At 38.6% G+C, this 19,492-nt stretch overlaps 1 protein-coding gene across 1 annotated transcript; it reads left to right on the forward strand.

The window, feature by feature from the left end:
- The first annotated feature begins 10,417 nt into the window (after positions 1–10,417).
- On the forward strand, positions 10,418–13,263 carry LOC149843993 (uncharacterized). The gene is made up of 2 exons (XM_090002014.1): positions 10,418–10,506; positions 11,212–13,263. The coding sequence occupies exon 2, from the start codon at positions 11,559–11,561 to the stop codon at positions 12,525–12,527; it is 969 nt and encodes a 322-aa protein (XP_089858140.1). The 5' UTR covers positions 10,418–10,506; positions 11,212–11,558; the 3' UTR covers positions 12,528–13,263.
- Positions 13,264–19,492: the final 6,229 nt, after the last annotated feature.

Consider the following 19,492-nt stretch of genomic DNA (forward strand, 5'->3'; position numbering starts at 1 on the left):
TTCCTCATCATCAAAGAAAAAATAGGCCTCATACTAGATCAAACCCTCATATCTAAGATCTAGGGCAATCAAACGTCGCCCTTTGTTTCTTAAAAACTCACAACTTTGTTAAATCATTGATAACGAGTACCAACCATGTACATGTAGATATTGCTTCTTTTTTTATGATGAAAGAATTGTCACAAAGAACCAATTCACTTAGTGGGCCTGCCTCTCTACAAGGTAAAACTTCGGGTCAAGGACATGACCACCTAGCCTTACATACCCTAATTGTGATAAAGCAATAACATGTAGGTTTGAAGGTAGCTTTCTTGACTTCTTTAAGCCAAGTCAATTAGATCATCATCTATTTGAGTAATTTGCAAAAAGCCACCTAACTTATCTGGTATTTATAAAAAGCTTCTTACATTTTGTTTATCACATTTAACAGCCTACATTTATAATTTACGTATGAAAGACATACTTAATTTTAAAATCATCCAATTGGACTTTAATTACTTAGTTAAAGAAAGTGACCAAAATGTCCTAATTGTTTATTTGTTTCAAAAAAGGGAAGGGTTGTCGACAAATTGATCTGTTGAGTGTCAGGGCCAAACCAAACAAAAAAAAATAGGGTATGCACTATAGACTTATTGCTCCCTCATTCTTGGGGTTAGCTGAACTTGTTCAAAAACTCGACCAAGCATGTTAATTGAGTTGGGTGAGCTAAACGAAAGGATGCCCATGAGGTTATATCAACATGAACAAAGGTTTACTTTGCTTATTAAAAGAATAACATAAATATTTAGTATTTATATTTTATGTACTTTCGATGCCATATACCAAAATGTAATTTCTAGTCCTTTTCAAATATAAAAAAAGTTCTTTTAATTTCTTGCCAATATGACCAACCAGGATTACTCCGAAAACGATTAATGAGTCGCATGATAAAACTAATATCCAGTCTTATACACAACATAACATACATCAAGCTACCAACAACTTAAACATAAAGAACATTCAATCTCTCATGTCCTTTATCTCAAACTGTAAACATAACCATGACTTGGTTCTGACAATCATCTCAATGTCGTTTTTAGTCAATAGAATGTCATAAACATAAAGTGACAAAATGGCAAATTTGGTCTCACTTTTTTAAATAAAAACACAGTGATCAAGCTCATTAGCCACTTACTCAATCACAATAATGGCTTTGTGAAACTTCAAATACCATTGTCGTGGTGACTACTTAAGACCGTATAGGGGCTTCTTCAACCTATACCCTTTATCTTTGTGACATTTAACCACGTAGCCTTCTGTTTGTTTCATAAAAATTATTTTCTTAAAGGTCATCATTCAAAAATGCAATCTTGACATCCATTTGGTATAGGTTCAAATAATAATGTGCAATTATAGCTAGAATTATTCTTATGGATGCAAACTTTGCAATCGATGAGTATGTATCAACATAGTTCACTCATTCTCTTTGAAAAAATCTCTTAGCAACTAACCTAACCTTAGTTTTATCAATACCGCCATCATACATATATTTTTTTCTCAACACCTATTTACAACCAATGAGTTTTCTTCCTTCAAGTAAATCAGATGATTATTAAATATGTTTTTTCTCAATGAACTCAATTTCTTATATCCATGGCTTTCACCCTGCCTATTTGCTCATGCAAGTCAATCGTTGCATGATAGATCAAATTATCGACTATGTCATCAAGATCTACTGAGCAGCATAGCTCTTCAGTTAAATAAACATAGTAATCATATAAATATGTGGGAAAAGCTCTAGGCCTCTTATAATCAATAGTATGATGAAAAGGGAAGGGCTCACAACCAATTGGTTCATCATAAACTGACTTCATCATACTCATAAATAAGATCATATGAGTCATCACTAACATTTTTGGGAATTTCAAGGTCCATATTTTGCTCTTTTAGAAATATAATATCCCTCCTTTCAATAAATCCCATATTGGGATGATGAAATTTGTAACCCTTGGATATTTGGGGGTATCCAATAAAAGTGCATCTCATTGTTCTACAATCCAGTCTATCTCTAAACTGATCAAGAAGTTTAACATGTGCAAGGAATTCCCCCTTTTTAAAGTGGCTGCGGTCTGGTTTTTTACCATTTCATAGCTCATATGGTGTAGACATAACTGACTTACAAGGAGCTCTATTAAGTGTATAAATGGTTGTTTTAATTGCTTCTTCCAAACAAACTTTGGATAGAAATGCATGAATCATTCATGAGAGTCCTGTTATACTTTTCAACCAAAATATAATCTCAAAGATTTTTATGTTACATCATAATTGGTTCTCCACCTATCGATGATATTCTTTAATTTTTTCTAGTGCCACATACTTGTGAGATATGAGATAAATAAATGTGATAAAATATAGCATTGTTTTAGGGGTCTTAACCCTGAATGGACCACATATATCATAATAGACTATTCCTAAAAGTTCAAGGGATCTATCTCAACCTAAAAAAGGTCTCCTTGTCATCTTACTCGATAAACGAGAATCACACCTATGAAAAGATTTTTCTTTAAACTTAGGTAACAATTCTAAGTTTACAAGTTTCTTCATTTTGCCAAGACTGATGTGACCTAACCTTTGGTGTCAAACATTTATATCAGCCGCTAATGCATAATCAACGTAACTAGAGGAAGGCACTAAGTCAAGTTTAAATAGACCATGATCCTGATCAAGAGATTCTGCAAACTGAATTCCACCATGTTTTTCCACAATTACACTGCCAGACTAGAATCTAACCTCAACGCCTTTTTTACTTGAAATTGGGTATGGACACCAAAATTACATTTCATTGATGACACATATAAAACGTCACTAAACAATATGTTATTGTCCAAAGTGTCCACCTTATAAGATCTGATACCCATAACATCACAAAAAACCATTTGCTTTGGCCTTGAAGTAAGGAATGCACACTTGTGGGTTTTGAACTCGTGATGTCCTTTCTACATTCGCTAGTTACCCCCAACAAATAAGCTGAGCAATGAAAATTACAAAATTTTCTTATAAAACTTGTACAATCCCAAGAATAAGGACACGTGCACAAGGCAATGTTGTCAGAATTGTCTCTGACCTTGAATTAGGGGTGGCAAAACCGGACACGACCCGCCAACCCGCCTCTTAGGTGGGTTCGGGTTGGGCAAAAATGAACCTGGTTAATAAACAGGTCGACCCGCCTAACCCGTTTATTAAATGGGTCGGGTTCGTGTTAGGGGTATGCCAACCCGGCTGACCCGTTTAATAAACGGGTAAGGCTGGTGGGTCAACCCGCCAACCCGTCTGCCAACCCGACCCGTCAACCCGCCAACCTGACCCGCGAACCTGAGAACCTGTTTACCCGACCCAACCCATTTATTAAATGGGTTTGCGGGTCGTGTCGGGTTACCCGTTTATTAAACAGGCCGGGTTCGTGTTTGCTACAGCCGACCCGTTTAATAAACGGGTCGGGTTTGGGTTGAGGTATGCTGACCCGCCAACCCGTCGGGTCGATCCGCCAACCCTACACGATTGCCACCCCTACCTTGAATCAATTCAGGGAATCTGCCGATTATGATTCTAAACCGAATCGAGCTGAATCAGCTAATTTTTAACCAGCAAATGACAGGCGTTAAGAAAAAAATATTAAAATAATATTTAAAATGTTAAAAACTATTTTAAATTGTTTTTAAATTTTATTTAAAAATAAGCCTAATCAGCTCGGTTTTAATTTTTGGACAGCACAATGGTTCAGAAAACATTGGTACAATAACTTAGCTCATTTGGTAGGGGAGATTCCTCAATGTCGCCAAGTTGAAGGGACATCACGACTTCAAAACCCATCATTTGGCTCCCTTGGGAGAGGCCAAAGCTGGGTGTACTTCCTTATAAGCAACGATGAGTTGGGGGCAATGTTGTTATCGTATCGGCCGATATCAACAGAAAATAGATAGGCTTCACCCCTGAATTGGCTATTTTTTTAATAAAATGTAAAAAATTACTTAAAATTATTTTTAATATTAATGGCTTTAACATGTGTCATGTTTGGATTGACATGTAATATTTTTAAATTATTTTTTAGCCAATTCAGAACGATTCACTTGAGTAGCGGCATCGGTTCGATTCACCTGAATCGTTGGCCAAACGATACAATGCCGATACCGGTACACTGACCGGTTTTTACATCAATGAACTCACGAGTGAGTGAGGTGGTTTTCCCAAGTTATTCAAGGAAAAAAAACAAAAATAATGGTGGAGGTGTTCATCTTGAAAGATCTAATTGTGGAGGTGTTGATCTGGAAAGGTTTTGTGTCACTTGTTGGTTCCTGGCTAGGGGTGTCAGGTTTGGTTCGGACCCGGGCGTTACCAGACTTGGACCTGGTTTTCAGGTATATTGGTATCTGGTAGATTCAAGTTTAATTGGGCCACTATAAGAAAAATCATACCCGGATCCACTCAGAACTACATGAACCATACCCTGTAAAACCATATTTTTTTATTATTTTTACATTGAAAAATTGCAGGTCTTAATCCAAAATCGGGTCGGGTCTGGCGCTGGTATAAAATTTCACAAACTATACTCGGGTCTATGTATTAATCGGACCTTCAGGTCCGGATTCGGGTCTTAATCTGGTCTTATTATTTATCACCATACCCGGACCCTATAAGGTTTGGTTCGGGTAGGATCCGGGTAAACTAGTCCCGTTGACACCACATTTAAGATTCATTAATTCCTAAATCAGGGCTTTTAACGTTGATTATAAAGGTTCACCGCTGCTTCACAGAGCTCCCCTGCAGCTTTGTGTGGGGCCCACAAATCAATAAACAAATTGATTTTTGCCACGTGTAGATGGCAGACCACGTGAGACCCGTTAAAATTTTGTTTGATTTCTGCAGTGACACGTGGCAGAAATTTTCAATTCCGAAACGGTACACGGAAACTTTTCTCAATGACAGAAAAAACCCCTGCATGACTGAGGCTAAATGACATGATTACCCTCCTCCGGACCCAAGGCCGCACTTTCTACTACGACTTGGTTCGATGTGGAGTTGACCAAATACGAGCCCAGCGCAGTTCAAGGGTCAAGGTTTCACTTTAGCCTCCGATTCTTTTAAGACATGTGCATCGAACCGTGTCGCTAAAAGCTAAATTTTGGGTTTGACTGTGTCGAGCCCATCATTGGAGAAATGCTGCTTCCTTTAGCAATTTGTTGAGCCATGCACCAACTTGGTGTTTGACTGAACTCATACTGAACCTGACTCCCAAGTCTGGACCAGATTTGTTTATAGGGCTGGTAAATGAAGATGATTAGGCTCGGTTCAGCTTGTCACGAGTTCGTTCATGGCCAGTCAAGCCACAATCAGCTAATTTAGCTTAAGCTAGTCGAGCCTGGCTTAGGTGAACTTGTATAGATAAAAATGTATATGTTTTTTTGTGTGATATATAAAGAGAAGAATGCATGAAAAATATACATGTGAAATGTGAACTAATATATTTCAATTGTAATATAAAAAATATATATATATATATAAATATCATGATTTTTTTTTAACAGGAACCTGCTTGCGTTCAACTTGCCTCAACTAGAAACTAGTCGAGCTTGAGCTTGGTTCGGCTGAACACGAGCCGAGTCACGAGCTCGGTCCACTGATGAATGAGCCAAGTCTATTTTTTGGTAAAAAAGAAAGATCAAAAGGGCATAACGGGAACAGTGGAATTCTTGGAAGCTAATTGCTATTTATGTTTTGGATCATGTGTGAGAGAGAAAAGGTGCCAGCTTTCTCTCATGAGTGATTCACCTTTTTGTAGAGAATTGCAGAGTGCAAGTTGCAAAGGTAATAAGAATAAAATAAGTTATGGAGATATGCCAAAAGGTCTATTCGGGTCTTGATATATCCCAAAAATGCCTTACATATCCCTCATCATTGTTAGTCTCAATCCGAAGTAATCTTGGAACATAACTCGTTTTCACCAATATTACTAAGGGAGCGTTTGAAAGTCATGGAAACTGAGGTTTTTTCCCTAAAACGCATGGCGTGCATTTTCGCAGGCTTCACCATAACCAAACAAACTGGGCACTCTTTTTCAACGTTGAAAAGGAGCTAAAAATTCACGAGAACCCTCCCACTTTCAACGGAAAGGGTTCTCGTGGGAGGGGTAGTCCGATTCCGTTTCCGCGGAAAGGAAAGGGTGAAAGAGGGTGCCGTGACAGGCAAACGCCCCCTAAAAGCACTTAAAAACTCATTAGTTTCCTTTTTGGCAGGTCTCCCCCTAACTCGGGCGAGTCATCCTATCTCCCGAATCACCCAATGTCTCACTTACTATACATCTATTTGTTTTGTGTTGTGTCTAGGGGTGGCAAAATCTGACACGACCCAGCAACCCGCTTCTTAGCTGGGTTAGGGTTTGGCTTAAACGGGTTCGTGTTGTAAACGGGTCAACCCACCTAACCCGTTTATTAAAGTAGTCGTGTTCGTGTTAGGGGTATGCCAACCCGACAACACGTTTAATAAACGGGTTAGGCGGGTGGGTCAACCCATTTATACAAATCCGTCAACCCACAACCCGTTTATATATATATATTAACTTTTTTTTATCGTGTCTATGTTATCGGGTCAACCCGTTTACACGAAATGTGCGCTTGTACGGTTATGGTGTCTATGTTATAGGGTCAACCCGTTTAATAAACTGGTCGCCATGTCGTGTAATCGTGTCGTGTCCACCCGACCGGTTTATTAAACAAGGGTTACCTGGGTCTTGTTTGTGTTTGCCACATCCCACCCATTTAATAAACAGGTTGTGTTGGTGTTGAGGTATTCTGACCCACCGACCCCACCCGATTGTCATCCCTAGTTGTGTCTGCAGTGCAATCGGACCAATGTTGTCAGTATCGGCAAATACTTATCATATTGGCGAAAATCGATCTGCTTTACTTCTGAATTGGCTATTTTTTAATAAATATTTAAAATAATTTTTAATATTATTTTAATAACTTTAACACATTTGACGTTCTGATTGAGAACAATTCAGAACAATTCACTTGAGTATTGGTATGGGCCGATTCACCTAAATCAGCCAAACTATACCGTTCCTATACCGATACTGACAACATTGAATCAGACGATTGGATCGAGCTCAATGTGGGGCTGGACTTCATAAGCCGATCTGGGCCTTTGAGCCAGTCAAATTTAGGGCCTTAGGTATAGGGTGGTCGATGGGTAACGGGTTGGAACTGCTATATACTAGGGTGGGTTTGAATCTGGGTCTGACTTTGAGGTGCTAGTATTAGGTCTGAATCTAGGTTCAGACCCGACTTAGACACAACCAGACTCAATCAAATAGCAAGTTTTTTTATAGTTTGTAATTTTAAAATAGCAGATCCTAATCAGTACTATGTTTGGACTAGAGCATCCAATGAAAAATTTTAAACCAGACTCGGGTCCATACAGTACTAGAATCCTACAAATTCCCAGGTCGTGGATATCCAACTAATCTCAGGTGATATTCAAAACTCACATGTTTTCAATATAGTATGATTTTCACATACACAGACGTGTATGTATATATTAATATATATATATATATATATATATATATATATATATATATATATATATATATATATATATATATATATATATATATATATATATATATATAGAGAGAGAGAGAGAGAGAGAGAGAGAGAGTAACTGCCTACAATGTTCCGTACCTACTGCTGCCTATGGGGCTTTTGAAGAGTTTTTTTTTATGTTTTTCTCTAATCTAACCATACAGACAGAGGCCGAGCTAGGGGGGGGGGTGGAGCCCAGTCCTGCCTCACGAAACAGTTAATTTTTTTTTAAAAGCTCAGTCCTAGCCCAGCCCTGACTGCAGCAAATAGTTTGATTTGTCCATATGAAATAGATTTTTATTAATAATTGTAGCCATTTTTTATTTTATCTAAAAAAAAAATTTCGGGGGCGCTGCCCCCCGAACCCCAGACTATCACACCAATTTTTTTTTTTTTGCTACACCCATGTTTGCCGCCCCCCCCCCCCACCCATGAATCGTAGCTATGCCACTGCATACAGATGTGTTATACGTGTTTGATTTTATAGGAATGGATTTTTGCATCATTTGATTTTGACACGCAGGTAGGGTTTTATATATATATATATATATATATATATATATATATATATATATATATCAGCATGATATTGTTGTGATTTTTTATTGATTTTTAATATTTACTTTTTTAAAAAATTATATTTTTCAAGCATTAATACTAGGATGTCCTTGATGTTTTCTTGAAAATAAAATTTTTACAAATTTTGCCAGTTTTCTCTTGCTAGGGGCCACCATGTTTTATAGATAACTGAGGTAAAGAAACACACAGCTGGCATCCCTTGACGCATGGTTGAAGAAGGTAGGTGCACTCACCAGTGGCCACGGAAAACATTAAGGGTTTTACCAACCAGATGCCAACCAATGTGGGGTTGATGTTCTTCCTTGGCCCTATTAAAAAAAAAAATACTTCAGAATGAAACTTATAATACCAAGCCTAAGCAAAGCAAAGTTCAACCATGCAAACCTCTAGTTGTGTTAATATTTGTACGGTGGCTATGCTGAATTATAGTATGTGGTCATAACTACTGACAAAATTTTGAATTTATCATACTTTTATATAAGAAATTCACAAACAAAAATGTTAAATTATGATCTAAATATAATATCACCTTTTTTTAATGTGTTTCTAATTATTTTTAAAATAAACTTTTCTTTATTTTAAATTTCAATTTTTAACATTTATCCAAAATTTAAAAAACAATTATTTTAAACTTTTTCAAAATTTTCCTTTTTGGAAAAAACCCCAATAACAAAATTCACGACCATGATATGGCTAAGGGCTCACAAATAGGAGTAGCTATCAAGTTGGATGCCCTACGAGTAGTCAGGTTGTGTTTGAATCGCTGTCGACGGTGCCCATCCACGGGATGCACCAATATAGGTGCATTCCGTGAACGCTTATTTGGCATCTGCCGCTTCGTGCCACCACCACCACCCCCATGGAACACTTTCAGACAAAAAAAAAACAAATGTTTTGAAACAATTTTTTTGGGGCACGTGGACAGGGAAGGACAGTGTGTCCTGTCCTGTTCATGGACATGTGTGGACATCGTGCCGTATCCTGTCCACGTGCGTTCACAATTCAAACGCACCCTCCGGTACCCTACCCAAGGTGGACCAGGTCCAGACTGCCATATACAACTCTATCACTATAAATTGTCTGTCTGACTTAGGGATACAAACGGGTCGGATCCAAAACAGCTTAATACGTGGAGAGTCAAATTAAAAACGGATCTAGAACAACCAAAAATTAAATAAACAGGGCTCACAAATAAGGGTAGATATCAAGTGGAATACCCGACGGGTAGTGGGGATACCCTACCCAAGATGGACCAGGTCTAGACTACTTTAGGCAGTTAGGGGTGTCAATGGGTTGGGTTTGACCCAAACCAGACCCATATCAAACTCTGTAGGATCAAGGTTTGGTGATAAAGGATGAATAATCCAGGTCGAGAGCGGATCCTGTAAAACGTTGGGTCTTTTACAACCACAAACCCCACCCCTCTGTACTGAAGCTCAGTACAAGTGGGACCCATCTCACCCAGCGTTTTACCGGATCCGCTCTCATCCAGGTCGGATTTATCAATATATGAAGCAGGGTATGGCTTGTGAAATTTCATATAAGACTCGACCCGACTCAAATTTCTATTAAGATCTGCAATTTTTCAATTTTAAAAGATCAAAAATGTTATTTTACCGTGTATCGTCCGGGTCTGGTTCAAATAATTCGTATAGGACCTGGTATGGTTTTTCTTATGGTGTATCCAATTGAACCTGAAACCAAACCCGATACCACCACCTTAAATCAGATAGGGCTTCATTCCCGTCCTGGTCCGAACCAGATCTGACCCGTTGACACCCCTACATGCAGCCATGCCACTATAAAGTGTCGGGTCCCACCTGGCCCACTTCAGGTCTTGACAAAGAAAACATGACACCTCAATGGAACTCATTGCAACCCGGCCTGTTTATTACTCGGGCTTAAAGGGTCCGAACTATCCACTTCGAACTCAAATCCAATAAAACTCAAGACCGGGTCGGACTCTCCGCGGGCTTGGGTGTAGGTTCATCCCACCACACCGGAGCTGACGTCTTGACGACTCGGAACAAACCGGGTCAAGGTTCTCAGCGAACCACTCTCTAAAAAAAATAAGAGAGGATAATTAACGAGAAAGTAAGGGGTAGAAAAGACTTTTAGGAAAAAAAGGGCAAAGAGGAATTCGATCCCTTCAGTCGACACACGAATCTGATTAATCCCCACTTGCTGAGCTGTCACTATTTAAGGCGTCGCTCTCTCTCGACGTGCAACGATCAAACGATCGGGACGTCTCGTCCCTCCTCTGCTGCCTGTGTGGAAGACCAAACCCTAAAGAGTGTGAGAAAGAGAGGTACGTGCCTCTCGGAGGTTACCGTTTCTGTGTCGGTCTTTTCCTTTGCTTTTTCTCTTGAGGTTGTCGTCGTTCCTCCTCTGGAGATGATCTGCTGGTTTTTCTGTGATTTTTTGCGGTTTTTTGGAGTGAGAATTCGTTGATTTTAGTGATTTTTGGGGGACATTTCAGCGGTTCTTTTGGTTGAGTTTGGAGGAAGATTTGGTGGGTTTTATTTGCTGTGTAGGAAGAGTGAAGAGTTGGGAGTTCTTTGGAGATTTTCGAGTGAAGAGGACCAGCATTGTGCGAGAGCGAGTTTGCGTTGTCTTTTTCTTTTTTAAGGAAAAAAAAAAGGAATTTTGTGGTTCTTGTTGAGTGGTGAATGGGGGAAAGAAGTGGATATTTAGAGCGTTTTTAAGGGGTTTTGGGTTTTATTTTGTTGTTGTTTTGTCATATTGAAGTGATGGAGATGGAGCTGGTTGATGGTGAAAGTGTGGTATTTGAGTGATGTTTTTTGTTTTTGTTTTTGTTGGCTTGAGCTGTTGAAGAGGGGAGAGTTAAGGACGTCTCTGAGGGTGATTGGAGTAGTTGGTTTGGTTGGGATTTTTGTTGGTGGCACACTTTGATTGTGTTGAGATCCTGCTGTTTCTCTTGCGCTCAATGCTGATTGTTCAGATTCTTTTTTTTCTCTCTACTGAAGTTGGTTAGCTTATTTTGGCATTGCAGCTTTCTTGGTCTCGTTGGCGCGGAGAAATACTCGAGAACGGCGATTGAAGTGGGACCATGATGCTCTAAAGTTGTCGTAGTGGCTGTTGATGGTGAAATCCTGTTCTTCTAGGTGGAAGAAATCCTTGATTTTTGCCTTATCGAAGTGTATCAGATGTTTGAGATCCTGATTTCATAGAAGTGAGAGACCATAGTGTGCTTGACATTTACTGAGACTCCAATGGAACTCTGGTTCACCATTTTAGCTTGTATGTTGTTGGAGTGACAGAACAATGAGGGTGAATTTTGTTCGAGTCAGATTGGTTACCCATTGTTTCTCTGGATCTGGTTATTCAGGGGAAAACTAGATGGGGTTTCTTTGCTGCTTTCTGAAGTCTGTTGCTCTACTTTTGATTTTACTTGTGTCAATCAGAGTAGGGGCGCAACCGCCAAGCTCAGCTCGATCTTTAGATGCTCTTTTACAAGATTACGCTTACAGAGCTTTTGCGCGTCCACACACAGGTGTTATCTATGATGCATCTGTACCTGCAACTATCTATGGACTAAAGCTGTCTGTGGTAAGGCTTCGTAGTGGTAGTTTGTGGAACAGGGGAGTTAAGCTTTATGAATTTCAGATCCCTCTCAGAGTTCGCGAGCAACCATATGTTCAGAGACTTGCGTTGGTTTACCAGAATCTGGGTAACTGGTCTTCTGTTTATTATGATGTCCCTGGTTATACTTTTATTTCTCCGGTTTTGGGCATACTGGCATATGATGCATCAAATCTTACTGCAACTAATTTGGTTGAGTTGGAGTTCGCTGCTACAAAGGAACCGATTTCAGTCAACTTTGCAAGTACAACAATTCCCAGTGGATTAACAGCAAAATGTGTGCGCTTCGACTTGAACGGCACATTGGAATATAGTGATCTTTCAGCACCAAATACTTGCTCGGCTCTGAAACAGGGTCATTTCTCACTGGTTGTTGAGTTGACTGCTCCAGCCTCATCTCCATCCCCAGTTCCCTCTAACACTCCATCTTTGCCTGCCCCAAATCGAGGTCCTATTCCAGGTCTGGTAGGACCTCAAAATAACCATAATTCGAAGGTTTGGAAGATTACAGTTGGTTCTGTGGTTGGCGGATTTGTTGTAGTGGCCGGTTTGAGCGTTTGTGCAGTTTCACTGTTGAGATTGAGGCGGAAATCAAGGCTAGCAGCCATGGAACGGCAGGCTGACCAAGGAGAAGCATTGCGAATGTCAGAGATCGGTAGCACTAAGGCACCAGCAGCAGTAGGGACCCGAACACAGCCAGTTTTAGAGAATGAGTATGTTGCTTGAGTTTTATAATGCACATAATGGTAGGAGTTTCTTATGAAGAGGAAACACTTATTAGTCATTTGAGATTTCAGCTGTGGTAGTGGTAGCAGTCATTGGTGGTTCTTGGGCTTTTTGCTTCCTCACTTGTTGAGCATATCAGGGTTTAGTGAAATTTTATCCTTCTGGTATTTGAAGAGCTTGTTTGGAATTAATTAAAAAATTTGTTGCTTGAATGGGATTGACAGAGAGAAAAAAAAACTAATGGTTTTATTTTATGGAGGTGTTACACTTGTACAGAATGAAGCAATAGCCATTGGAAGAGGCAGATTAGTTGATTTTGAGCCAGATGAAGCATTATTGGATCATTGATTATTTGATTCTTCAAAGCTGTGGTGGACAAGTGGCAACACATTTCTTAATCATGGATTGCTGTTGTTGAGCAGTGTTGATAAATCTCTGTAACTCCATCTTTTGTTGTGGCTGTTTCTGCATCTCTTCCATTATCACAAGATTCATTGTTGTGTAGTGATGCTTGGTGTGGCTCCAGAATTGAGGCTTTAGGTATTTGTTTTATTTCTTATATTGTTGTGGTTGCTCTGGCTCACTGGGCATGCAGAGCAAATAAAAGATGGGAACTTCTCACTGAATTTCTTTGGCCTCAGTTGTAATAATTTCCTAAAATTTTTTGTTGTGTGTATCTCTTGAAACTGTTCCATTTTCCATGTCACTCAATGAAGGCTTTTGCATGCGTTCTTCCAATTTATTGCCTGGTCCAAAATTGAGAGGATGTGCTTCACAACTCTACACATTGATCAATTTCTTGCTTACACACAACCTAGGTACATGGATACATGTTCAAGATGCCTATAGTAATGTGTTATGCATACATTCATGGCTATGAACAAGTTAAATGCTGCACAGAACATACATGGATACAGTTAGTTTTGCTTTCTTGAATTTATGTTCTAATCAAGAAGACATGCTTTGCTGAAAGAATGACAGCACTTGAGTTTGTCTTTCTTCCTGAATTTTATATTCTAACCTTTTAACAGAACCAGTTGAATCTATGTTCTATTTTTATAGCTATGGGTGATGGCTAGTTATAATGCAGTTTTACTACCAGAGGACAAGGGAAAGTGGGAAAAGCTGTATGATATATGAGCTTCTTTGCGTCACAAAAGTTTTAACTGCAGATCTTATGTTAATGCCAAAAGTGAATTGTTTGAATGCTGAAGAGGTAAAAAAAAAGAGTGCCCATTGTATGGACATGTATGACAAGAGAGTGGTCCACCTTAGTTTTGTGGGTCCCACGTGAGATGCGGTAGGGCAAACCGTGATTCAACAAAATCCCCATTAATCAATTCTGCCTGGGAATGAGCAGAGGAGTGGTGGACGTACTATTATTGGCTGCCACTTGCTTTCTCCAACTCTTTCTCTTATTTCTATCTTTCCTGGATCGTGTATAATTTTCTGCACTCCCAACGGAGTGGTCCTAATTGGACCATGTTGTTATCTTGTGCCAACCCTTCCAGGTGATTGATTCATTTGCTGCTGTTGGTTGGTGTCAGTTTCCCCATTACCATACTTCCAACATGGGATAGTATCTGTACTTAAGAGAGAGAGAGAGAGAGAGAGAGATGATACTGCAACCTAACCATCCAGCTATCCAATTCAACCCAAGTGTAAATTTTGTTAATCCCGTTCGGTTTGAAGTCTCTCTGAAGCATAATCTATCACGTTAAATTCACTGAATTAATTTAAACAACTTTATAATCATTTGGAGAAGGATTTGAAAGCTGCAAACGCCTTTCAGCCTCCCGTTGAGAAGCGTTTCTTAACTCCCAAGGGTACGGATTCATTTTCCAAATAACCAAGAATCAAATAGATCAACCTGACAAGCCAGCCGTTTATTTCAACCTTATAGGCATGAACAACGGATAGTTTTGGAATATAAAGATTGTCTCAAGAGTAGATTATCCCAAGAATGTCATTCTCCAAAATCATGAAGTCAGTGGTCATTAACAATATCAAAACTTTAAGGCATTTATTTTAATCAAAGTGGGCACACGAATGGAGACTATATTTTATGATATCAAACTCCCATTTATTGCTCTCACCGTCTACATCAAGTGAAGCATTTAATTTCATTGGTTGGTTTTAACGAAACAGATGCATTTAATAGAGCTTCACAATAAAAAAGCTTTCATTTTATGTGGATTTCTGCCCTGGATATTAAAAAGAGATTATTATATGTGTAAGGGATGTTAAATGCTTAAACTCACATTTAACTATCATCCTGGACATGAAAATCAGTCTTATTTTTCACAAAACTTTGTTTCATGTAGTTGATATCATGGTCATTTTCACATATGATCCGATCATCAGGGTGGCTCAGCCTATGCTTTACAGGTTGGACAGAAAAACAAACATCCCCTCTTTCTGGGAAATGAGGAAAACCTCCTTTTCAGCTATAGTGTCATCCCCCAAAAATCCCTCCAAGGTGGTGACAGTTGACTGTTCCAAGTAGCCTAAGTTCAGCAAGCTCTCAAGAAGGATCGACGATTCAGCTTTCAGAGTCTGCAGAAGTTATCTCGATTTTCCAAAATTCATAAAGGACTGTCAAATTCTCTTAAGAATGAGATAAAAACCTTTTAGAGGACAGGAGAAATATAACCAACATAAACAAACCCCAATCATAGTCTCCAAAACCAATTTAGGTGAAGGTTTGGGGTATAAAAGTAGGGGAAAGGAAAAAGTGGTAAACAAAGGTCACATGTATATCCTGATTCTGACAAGGCCACCAAACACCCATTGAATAGAATTAACCCAATCCTCATGGCCATGCAAACTCCTTTAAGAGCACAGACTTTCACCCTGACAAGTCATCAAAGGCCCAATAAACCACACTCTATGGAGCTAATCCAACTCCCCATGGTCTTGCTTGCAAGTTCATAGGCTTCAAATTAAATATGACAAAATCATCAAAGGCTACCAAACCCCAACCAAAAAGAGCTATCACTAGTCTCTTTTGCCTGGGCATGTCTTGAAACACCAACAACCTTTATTCTCCCACTGGTCTTTACCACAGCCTTCTTTTATTGTGCATCTGCACATCCCATGGATGCCATAATATGGCTCCATTAGAGATCAGCTGTTGGTACATCAAGAGTCATTTGGTTGCATCAGACATGTACTAGAAGAATAACCAGATGCTGGTGCACCTGAACTATCATAACTTGCCGACCTTCCGGTTTCTCGGGACCAGCAGGGCTTAGAATTGGTGGAGGTGAAAGCTCTAGGCATGCAGAATATCTGGTCCATCCACTTTCTGCCCTAATGGAGGCGAAGTGTCTCCTTGAAAACGATAACCCATGCATTGCCAACGAAAGACATCCATCAAGGGATGCATACCAGAAGCACCCAGATGCTAGAGCCACTGAGTTGAGTAGAAGAGACTGCACCATTTGAACCAACTGGCTCAAATCCTGGTAGCGCTAGACCGACCAAACAGCCAGCTGAGTACTTAAGCGCAGATGCTCAGGAGAGCAGCTGATGATTTCTGTTCTAAGTACTCTACCACTTTGGAGAGAGTTTTCGAGATAGGTCAGGTACAGTAGGTGCCTAGTCTCACCAAATTCAAAACACAAATGCAACGGATAATAAGTCTTGGAACATGTTTGTGTTGTTTCCCCTTCAGCAGTAGAACTACCTATTGGCCAACCCCAAGAACAAGATTTATCAAGAAAACCAAATAATGCTTGTTGACCTTGAGAAGTTTCTAGCACAATTGTGGTTGTAAATTTGCATAGTTAAGTGATATGGTAGCAGATTAAACTAAAGACTGACCAAACACTTTTACTCTAAAGGAGGTACTATTTGGTCATGTCGACTTGATCGTCTGAACGAGCTAGAAATCATAGGTGGGGGTTGTGTCCACCCAATCTGACCTCATAGATGGGTTGATGGTCCAAATGCTAAGAACCGGCTCATTCATTGTGTTTTTTTTTATAAAAAACTTGATTTTATGATTCGATAAAAACCTTGATTTTATAAGCCAAAACACACACACATTATATGCCATTGATTTTTCAATGCTCATAAAATCATGCCTACATGTAATTGGACAACCTAAAGGCCGACTTACACTAACCAAACCATGTAGATGACATCTGTAAGGTTAGTTTCACAAAAAACAACAAAAAGAACAAAAAAGTGAATAAAAAACCTCATTCAAACATCATGGCCATCTAACCATATATTAAACCACTCTAAAGAGAAGCGATACCATCATACCATTCAAACATAACAAACCCATGGAGGGATTTGTTACCAAACACCGCAAGTAGTGTTGAACTATGCTAATCAGTGTATAAACTAGACAACACAAAGGAGCAATGGAGCTGAAGATTGATAAAGGCCTAAAAGTCAAGGTTGTATATATAGTGTTGTAACCTGTATCGGTTGGGCCCAAAATAAGATACATATAGTATCGTAAAAAAAATAATAAATTTTGAAAAAAATAAAATAAAAATCATAAAAATTCAGAAAAAATTAGCAAAAATTTTAAAAAAAATCATAACACATGAAAGAATGATAAATTACACAAAATAAAACCAGAAAATCACATATGAAACATTTATGTCTATGAACTGCATAAAATATCATCAAACATCAACTATCTCACAAGAATAATACAAAATATTAAATATTTTGCAATTAAGAACATACCACAAGACTCATGCTTTCATATTACCTAAACAAAAATATTATGACAATAGTTACACTCGATTTTCAATCAATTTTCACTCATTACTTGAGTGCTTCATTGTCATGTCACGTCATCAATGCCATTTTTGTTGGAGTATGGAGCCTGATTGTTACCTTAATATAAATATTTAATTTTTGTAGATCCAACTTCACGATAAGTTGATGAAAAGTTATACCCGAGGTGAAAAAAAATTGGAGGATAGTTTTATAATTTTACTCATGATAAAGATTTTTTACCTTAACCTACTTTTTTGAGTAAAAAAATAGTACAAAAATATTTTACTTTAGCAAACCGCAAAAGCTCTCTCCTTCAAACACGAATCGGGCCCCAAATCACTCACGAGTCCTAGGGTATGTGGATACCTCTCTACCAAAGAATCAGCCCTTAAGATCTTTAAAACCCAAAAGTGAAAAATTACAATTTGACAATTTTTAAAAAGCATTACCTTGTATCTTACGATACATCCAATATCATATGATATGAGCATGTATCGTACGATACACAATACGCACTCGTATCACAATACGAGTGTGTATCATATTGATATTTTAAGTATTTATGATTACATACAACATTGATAAAATTATAAAGGCAGAGCCAGTTCCACCACCCCGTACAAAAGCATGACAAACCCAATAGAAGTATTTGTAAATAGGCAAACCTCTCTCTCTCTCTCTCTCTCTCTCTCTCAAGTACTGCATTAGATAAACCATAAAGATCCATACAGTAGACCTCAGCAAAATCTTTGACGCTTCAAAACTCTCCCTCTCCAAGTACTGCATTAGGTAAACCATAAAAACCCATACTGTAAACCACAGCAAAATCTTCTGCACTTCAAACTCTGGACAATTTGACAGTCAACTCATACAATTATTCAACCCATTATCAATTTTGGTATTGTACGCAATTAAGTTGAACCTGAAATACAGTTTTCCAACTATGCTTCAACCCAGCCACGACTCCAAAAGGATGTTGGCCATGCATCTTTCTAAATGAGAACATGCACTTCTATCTTACAGTCATACTTCCAACATAACCATCATTAATTTTAAGCATTCAAAAGGTTGAAAATATCCATTTCCAACTAAAAAAGAAAAATTGTACCATTACTGGTCAGGGCAAAAGATCAAATCATCTGACAGGAACGTTGAATTCCCAAGTATTCTTAATGACATAAAATTCAAGCTTCTGCATTCAACTGGAAACAAACTGCAGAACAAAAGAAAATAAGAGAAAAATTGGCATACACCATTCAGAAGTTGCTAAAGTGTAAATGCTCATTATATGCTCCATAGACCAAAAGCCTGCGAGTGTTTTAAAACTAACACTCAAGCCATGCTGTTCTTGCTGCCGGTTGCAAAAAATATATACTAGCAGAAGATGTCAGTCATTTTAAAGAAATTCTTCATTACGTTGAGTGCAGCAAGCAACAGCATCTATCCAGACTCACCTTTTCAAAGTTCAACAAACACACTGTTGTTTTTCATGCGTTGGAATTGGTAAATTAATGGCTAGTTTGACTATTAAAAAAAAAAGACTAACAGCAAAAGTAATGGCTAGTTTATCAATAGAAATTTTAAAAGTATAAATAGGAAAGCTTATAATAAATCTATAAAATATACATAAAATGTTGTTTAAAGTGGATTGTAACAGGTTATTAACATGTCTTTTACAGGCTAATAAAGTAATAAAAAATATTTTTAAATTTTGAAGTTTAGTGCATCATGGTGGTTTGGCCCTAAGAATGTCGGTAATGGTAACTGAATATATGACATTAATAAGGTGTTATTTTCAAAATAACATCTTTGGTCACCTATGGTTCAGAATCAAGCTGGTTGCCAGGGTGTGTTTGACAGTGAGTCCTGCAGGACGTGCAGGACACTGGAAGTCAAAAGCCAGACATGCTGTCCCATGGTGTTCCGGGACAGTTTTCTAAAAAATAAAAAAAAGATTATCGGGACAGTGCCCTGGACAAGAACATGTCTGTGCTGGACAAGGACAGCATTCTGTCTAAGCTTGGACAAACAGTCAAACGTTCCCTGCAGGTCCGAACCCCACCAGCCACCATCCAGACATGGCTAGCATGGGAGCACGCAGTCTAATCACCATCTACACGTTCAAGACAAGCCAGAAAACCTGCTTAGCTAGACAACAAAATAACCCAAATCAAATATTGTGGTTTAGTGAACCAAGAACCATAAATGAATCTGAGCCATTT

Source organism: Nuphar pumila, chromosome 3 (assembly GCF_984573655.1).
Source record: "Nuphar pumila chromosome 3, dmNupPumi1.hap1.1, whole genome shotgun sequence".
NCBI classification, from domain to species: Eukaryota; Viridiplantae; Streptophyta; class Magnoliopsida; order Nymphaeales; family Nymphaeaceae; genus Nuphar; species Nuphar pumila.

Excerpts from the sequence above, each read along its gene's own strand:
- LOC149843993 (XM_090002014.1), top strand. The coding sequence starts at position 11,559 with ATGGGGTTTCTTTGCTGCTTTCTGAAGTCTGTTGCTCTACTTTTGATT.